At 38.3% G+C, this 7,586-nt stretch overlaps 1 protein-coding gene across 1 annotated transcript; it reads right to left on the bottom strand.

Moving 5' to 3' along the window:
* Positions 1 to 329: 329 nt before the first annotated feature.
* si:ch211-161c3.6 (high mobility group AT-hook 2b) lies at positions 330 to 2,853 on the bottom strand. Its single transcript, XM_027147279.2, has 6 exons — positions 2,648 to 2,853; positions 1,385 to 1,531; positions 1,225 to 1,308; positions 1,078 to 1,122; positions 883 to 915; positions 330 to 530 (listed from the first exon to the last, which is right to left on the bottom strand). The coding sequence occupies exons 2-6, from the start codon at positions 1,490 to 1,492 to the stop codon at positions 480 to 482; spliced, it is 321 nt and encodes a 106-aa protein (XP_027003080.2). The 5' UTR covers positions 1,493 to 1,531; positions 2,648 to 2,853; the 3' UTR covers positions 330 to 479.
* Positions 2,854 to 7,586: the final 4,733 nt, after the last annotated feature.

Raw genomic sequence — 7,586 nt, 5'->3', positions numbered from 1 at the left:
GAGGTGTGAGGCGAACGTGCTAACCACTAAGCCACCGTGCCCCCCATAAACGTAAATGTGGATAAAAATTAAAATAGCTGGTGTTGTATTAATTAATAATTGTTGTAATGAAAAGGTACAGTACTGACTCATTTAGTACCAGATCAGATATACTGTACTATAAGCTCTAAAGTAAAAGTGTTTTTCAAGTCATACTGAAAGCACCTGTAGGAGGTTGTTTTCTTTCAAATCTGAGATGTAGAAAACCTAACATATATAGACAGATGGATGGGATGCCCAAACCAGTTTACAATCCAAACCTCAGATCACCTTGTCATGTGCACATGTAGTTGTATCTTTTTTTTTTTTTTGTATCTGTGCTTTGTGAATTTCTGTATCTTTTTGTCAAGTAATTGATAGCACACCTTTGTGAGAATGCTGGATAGAACTGTTTAAACGTAGCCTATTGCACACAGCTCAAATGATGGCGCCTCAGAGCCTCAGTTGTCGTGTGGTGATGGCAGGTGTGGCTGGTCCTCTTCTTCCTCAAGCTAAGGGTAGGAAAAAAAAACATACATTTGAATGTGCGTGAGAAGGAACCATATGTTTCGGTGACACTGAACACTGAGACAGTTGGGAACAGGAAACCAAGAAAGGAGGATAACGGCCATGTTCAGTTTCCCTTAAAGCAACTGACTCATCTTACTCCTGTTGAAGTCTACTGCATGTATGCCTATGAGTAAAAGGGGGAGTTTTTGAACACTTTTAACTCATAACAGAATTTCAGTACGTGAGGAAACGTTATTAACTCAGTGTTCTTATCAGCTCGTGTTTTAAAGCTAAATGTTTCCTGGAAAGTGAAACGAATGTGCAGTTATTATTTCTGTAAATTATTTCTCTCACCTCTTGCTCTTGTTGCTGCACTGGTTTTTGAGGCTGTAAATAAAAAGAGAGCATACAAATTATATGTCAACATATGTAACTGTACTGTAAAGTATAATAAATGTTGTGTACCCTCGGGGTGAATTTGTAATTAAATATTTAGACAATATATAAAAATAAATAATTTTTAGTTATCTATGAGTATGTAATGCTCACCCATTTTCTTGGTCGGCCTCGAGGTCTTTTTTCTTTTGGTGGCTCCTTAAATAAATAATAAATAAATGAGCAAAAATATCCAGAGAAACTGCTTTACTGATAGCCTTTTAGTGGAATGATTTTGAAGAATGGTTCAGTCCTTCTTACTTTGAGTGTAGTCCGAGTAGTCTTGTTCTTACTCCCTTTGGGTCTTCCACGTGGCCTTTTGGGAGCAGGAGGTTCAACAGGGTCCTGAAAGATCAGATGATTTTCAGTTCAGTGTTAAACTTGATTCAGTGTCGAGGGTGTTTATGGGATGTTGTAGTACCTGCTGTGGTTTGCGTGGTCTGCCTCGGCCTCGGCGTGGTACCTCTGGAGCGTCAGTTGCTGGTGTAGCAGCCGGTTCAGCTGCAGCTTCATTCATCTCTTCTTCCATCCTGACCAGACCTCACATAGACTCCACACACACTCTGTTCTGGTGAGGAATAAGTGGATGCTATTACATCAGGTTGAATAGGTGACAAAAGACCTTACAACATAGAAGCATCTTCGTAATCTCTGAAAACACACACCTAAGACACAAACCTAACCATATGCCCAGGAGTTAAATTGGCATTTAGATTGTTAGACTGCATTTAGTGTTTTTCATGGGTGCAAACAATGTGGGAACTGTGTCACTGAATTTGTTATTAGGCTACATTAAGTTCTTCAAATTGATATCACTGAAACATGATTTATGATTAAAATTGTTTTTCATTAATTTGTCCTTTACACAATCATGTACCTTATATATAAACTGCAAACAGTTCACATGTAGTTGCACTGTGAAATCCACTGTTCAGTTAAAACCTAAGTGTAGAATTTGCTCACTGAGATACACACTCTCTCTCTCTCTCTCTCTCTCTCTCTCTCTCTCTCTCTCTCTCTCTCTCTCTCTCTCTCTCTCTCTCTCTCACACACACACACACACACACTCTCACACATACCCACACACAGTCTCTCACACACAATCTCACAAACACACACACACACACACACACACACACACACACACACACACACACACACACACACACACACACACACACACACACACACACACACACAATAGTTAAAACCAAGATACTTCAATTCACATTGGTCTCGCCTCAGTCACCTCAGGCTTGCTCATTGGGGGCAATCACATTTAAATATAAATCTAATATTAATCTTGAATTTTTCAATTATATTAATCTTTATATTAACTTGTTTTATGTTTATGTTCTATAAAGCTACAATGAGACAATATCCATTGTTAAATGTGCTATACAAATAAATTTGAATTTGAATTTAATTTGAATTTACATTCATAAAATAATGTGTTTGTTAAAACTTGTTTTTGAAATTATACAGTAAAGGTGAGTGCTAGCAAGGCACAGTAGCTAATTTCTATACAATTAGAAATATATAAAGTTCATTTAAATGTAAACCTCACAGTAGCACATTTAAAATGGAATAAACTGTATATAGAATAACTGTATATACATTTTTAACACAACTAATCACCAGCTGTCAATTTTTAATTATATAATTATATGAGATATAGATTTACCACTGATGAAGGTCTACCGCTAGTTCTTGTTCCCCATAAAGTCGCTGTAATATCTTGTGTGGCACTCAGTGATCTGATACCTGTCTATGAACTGAGGTAGAAGGAGAAACACCGCCCATTTTCAGTCAGTCCATAACCTGGAACTTCACTGTAAAGCTTTCAACGTGTATAGTGCAACCGTTGCAACAGAAATACCCTTAGTCAAAGCAGACTTTTATTTCTTGCCAATTGGCTTTCTAGAGTGTGATTTCACATGTTGCATAGATCAGCTACATTGCAACGTAATTTTCTGTCCGTTTCCTACTTTGACAAAAGTAAAACCAACTAATGAGTCACTGTCCAAGAGAAGGAACTGCTGCTGTATGTACTGGTTATTAATCTCTTTCTGTCTCAGTCATTCAGACACCAAACATGCACACGCACACACACACACACACACACACACACACACACACACACACACACACACACACACACACACACACACACACACACACACACATGTACAGTATATATTTAATGCACCACATTAATGTTATGCCTGCAAATCCAAATCTGACTCATTTATTTTTCCATTTGTTATTTAGGCTGCAGTGTTTAACAAAAAAATAGTAATGTTTGTGAAGAGGAGCAGTGAATAATTTCTATGATATCTGACTGATATTCTCATTCTTAGAGTGACAGTGAGTCTCCTGACAAAAATGATGGGGAGGTGCAGATTTAGTAAACAGTTACTGTATATTGTGTCTTTATAAAAAAGAAAAAAGAATGTTTTATCCTGGTCAGGGTCAAATCAGGGTTAAATCTGGCCCCCACACTTCCTGTTAAATTATTTTAACAGTATTAGGAACACCTGTACATTCATACAATTATCCAATCACTCATTGCCTCCTGGTGGTCCAGAAGCAGTTTCTCTTTGACTTGGCCCGGGTTTGATTCTCAGTCAAGGAACCAATCCAGAATTAACTCCAGAGTTAGCCATGCACATACAGGTCAAGAGCTTCAGTTAATGTTTGCATCATTAACTGCTGAACCTTGGATGGGCTACAACAGCAGAAGACCACAATGAGTTTGACTCCTGTCAACCAAGAGCATGAATCTGAGGCTTCAGTGTGCACAGGCTCAATGGAACTATACAATTGAAGATTAAAAAAGAATTGCCTAGCGTGATGAATCTCTATTTCTGCTGCTACATGCACATGCCATGGTAAGAATCTGAACAACATGAATCCTATACAGTAGGGTCTTCATATCTATCAGTGGGCTATATCCATTCAGCAGTCAATCATATCTGCAAATGGCTGGTATCAGTGAAGTGGTAAGAATGGCCAGCAACACTTCCTCCCCACTGAACCTCAACACTGGTGCTCCTCAGGGCTGTGTACTCAGCCCACTCCAACATCATCGTCAAATTCGCTGACGACACAACGGTGATATGCCTGATCACCGACAATGATGAGACTGCCTACAGGGAAGAGGTGAACACCCTGACTACTATGGTGTCAGGAGAACCACCTCTCACCTCTCACTATCAACAAGACACCTGTGGAGCGGTTGAGCAGCTTTAAGTTTCTCGATGTTAACATCAGCGAGGATCTCACCTGGGCCACACACTGATGCAGTACTGAAGAAGGCACATCAATGCCTCTTCTTCCTGAGACGGCTGAGGAAGTTTGGAATGAGCCCCAGCATCCTCAGAACATTCTACACCTGCACTATAGAGAGCATCCTGACGGGCTGCATCACTGCCTAGTTTGGAAACAGCACCGCAGGCAACCGTAAATCCCTGAAAAGGGTTGTGCGAACTGCCAGCCACATTGTTGGAGGTGAGCTTCCCTCCCTCCAGTATATCTACACAAGGCGGTGTATAAGAAAAACCTGGAGGATCATCAGTGACTCCAGCCACCCTTCCCACAGACTGCTCTCTCTGCTTCCCTCAGGTGGACGTCTCCACAGCATCCGATCCTGCACTAGCCGACTAAGGGATAGCTTTTTCCCTCAGGCTATCAGACTAATTAACAGTCACAACTAATACACCCTACAGCATACTTTCACAATATGGTATGCCACACACTGCACTTTAACTTCGGAATATCCACACTGGAATATACATACACACTGCATTTAATACCATAATCCATCTGTTACAACTAGGTACCATCAGATGCACATCCATTTCACTTCTGTACCTGTACAATCTGTTGCACCTTATAGTATTTTATGTATAATTATATTTACATATATTTACACATATACATATACACTGTAAGTACGTATTGCATATAATGTGTATTGCTACTGTAAGGATGCCCAATAGTACACTGTGTGTACTGACTATATGTATGAGCATATTGCACATGTTCACTTGTTGATTCCATTATCTGTTTGTTAATTGTACATATTGCACACATATTGTACTGACTATATGTATGAGCATACTGCACATTTCCACATGTCAACTCATTACAGTACCTATCTCTTTATCTGTATAACTGTTCTGCAATTTCTGGAGTTTGCTCCTAAGAATTTCACTCACCAAGGCACATGTGCTGTGGTGATGTGACAATAAAAGTGACTTGGCTTGACTTGACTTGACTTGACTTGAAGGCTTTCGTATCAACCAAAAGGAATATTCCTGATTTGACTTTTTAACCTGTTTTCCTTTTCTGAATTCCTATGCAAATTAGGAGCGCCGAGTCAAATTGACTTTGTCTGTTTATAAAAAATATGACTGCTTATAAAAAATGAAGTATATATGTTAGAATTTTTTTTCACCTTTTTAGTCTAACTTGTTTCCAACATATTAACATATATTTTTGCCAAAAAAAAAAAAAAAAAAAAAAAAAAAAGAAAATATATATATATATATATATATATATATATATATATATATATATATATATATATATATATATATATATATATAATATTTGGTATAATAAACCTTATTTATATACAAAAAGTAGTAAAAAAATAAAAAAATAAAACAGAAATTTTGAATTATTTTCACTATAGAGGCACAAAAGTTGCAGGCTGGTATATTGTTTTGAAACCATTTTGACCATTTTTAATGTCAGCAAATAATAAAACCTGTTTTTTTTTTTTTTAGGTCAAATTGACTTAAATGCATATAAATAAAAAATTATACAATTATCACCATTCTGTGTGATCAGCCTTACATTTGTGAACATTTTTCACTTGTAATGTCTATTTTGCCCACCAGATGTCATTTGATCACATTACACACACAGAGAGAGAGAGAGAGAGAGAGAGAGAGAGAGAGAGAGAGAGAGAGAGAGAGAGAGAGAGAGAGAGAGGTGAAGAGAAGATATTGCCCCCAGCTGGACAAATGCATATAACAAGTGTGAAATATTTACAAATATGTACCTTTTTTTCTGGAGACCTAATGAAATGCAGTGCCCTATTCGTGTGTGTGTTTGTGTTTGTGTTTGTGTTTGTGGTGTGTGAGTGTGTGTTTTGGGTGCGTGTGTTAGTGGACATTTTATGTGTGCATTTTTGTGTCTGTATGTATGTTCATTGTGCTGAAAAGGGCAAAAGTGTGACCTATTGCCAACTGACCCTGGAGGATCCAAAATGCAAAGTATATAGTGGTCTGAACACATAGTTCAACGAAAATAGACAAAATTAATTTTACTTGCAAAGTTCATAATTTGGAACAATCCTGGTAAATTTCAGGCAAATATGTGGAAGAAAACCCAAGTTATTACATATTAAACTTTCATTAAACTTTCCAGCTGGGTCAGATAGACCCGAGGAAAATTCGAAGGTTAAATCAGTTGAATCTTGGTCTCCAATTATAATTTCAGAAATTTCAGCCTAGTCAATTATCTTTGCATCTTATCCAAAACTACCACCTGTCTGTCACAGCTAGAGAGCTTTCTTAGCATCACATTATCTAAAGACTTTACAATTGAGGTCTCTTAGTCTCAGGAGTCATTAGTCTGCTCAATAACCTACATTTCTCTCATCAAAGTCAGGGATTTACTCACTGCATATGCAGAAAGCATGACCTTTTTGGCAATAAAATTAGCACCACAAATTTCAAGCATATACAGTCTTAAAAAACTGTAGTCCACCCAAGCCAGGGCGAAGGAGCCAGGAGCTATTACTGATTCTGACAGCCATCAGATGGACCAAAGCACCATGCCTGGTAGAGACAATGCTTCTGCTCTATGTTCAGACATGTATATATTATACATAGACCTGTCACTATCTCTGTGTCTGATATACTAGGCCTTATGGAAAATGTTTAATCATGAAGGTCTACATAGCAGCCGTTTATTCATTCCACACTTGCTTCAACAGTACAGCAACGGATCAGCACCCCCTTGCCCAGAGACACATGAAAGTAGCCTACAGTTCCTAACCAGTCACGAGGGAGCTTACCTCTACTTGGGACCTTGCTTTGGTGCTGGAAGCATTATTTTAAAAGTCTTTTGATTTTGAAGAGTGAAGACAGTGCTTGGACAGTTGCTTGGACTTCCACTCATGTGGGTACAGTAAATACATTTCTAAGCAAATGCTTTTATACTGGCTGGTGGAATCATAGCCCTAAAATAGGACTCTAAGTGATTGCAGCCTCCCTCAGGCCTCAAGCCTTAATCCATCAGGAGCATTGCTGTGTCTGCTGTAAGCTCAGCCTCGCCTCACATTTGAGGTAGGTACTAAAGGGTTTAATGTTACTAGCACCCCATTAGCCAAATCTGGTTATGGGCAAAGCTAAGCAAACTAGATGTTGCAAGGTCACCTGTGCATGTGGGTCTGGTCCCCACAAAAAGAGAGTGTGTGTCTCTAAATCTAAAAAGTCTTTTTCATAACCCAAAAGTATTGAGTAGTTACATTCATTCATTCATTCATTCATTCATTTTCTACCACTTATCTGATCTACCTCGGGTCACAGGGAGCCTGTGCCTATCTT

This window comes from Tachysurus fulvidraco, chromosome 5, assembly GCF_022655615.1.
Source record: "Tachysurus fulvidraco isolate hzauxx_2018 chromosome 5, HZAU_PFXX_2.0, whole genome shotgun sequence".
NCBI classification, from domain to species: Eukaryota; Metazoa; Chordata; class Actinopteri; order Siluriformes; family Bagridae; genus Tachysurus; species Tachysurus fulvidraco.
The sequence above is the reverse complement of the archived record's forward strand: the minus strand, read 5'-3'. Positions and strand labels throughout refer to the sequence as shown.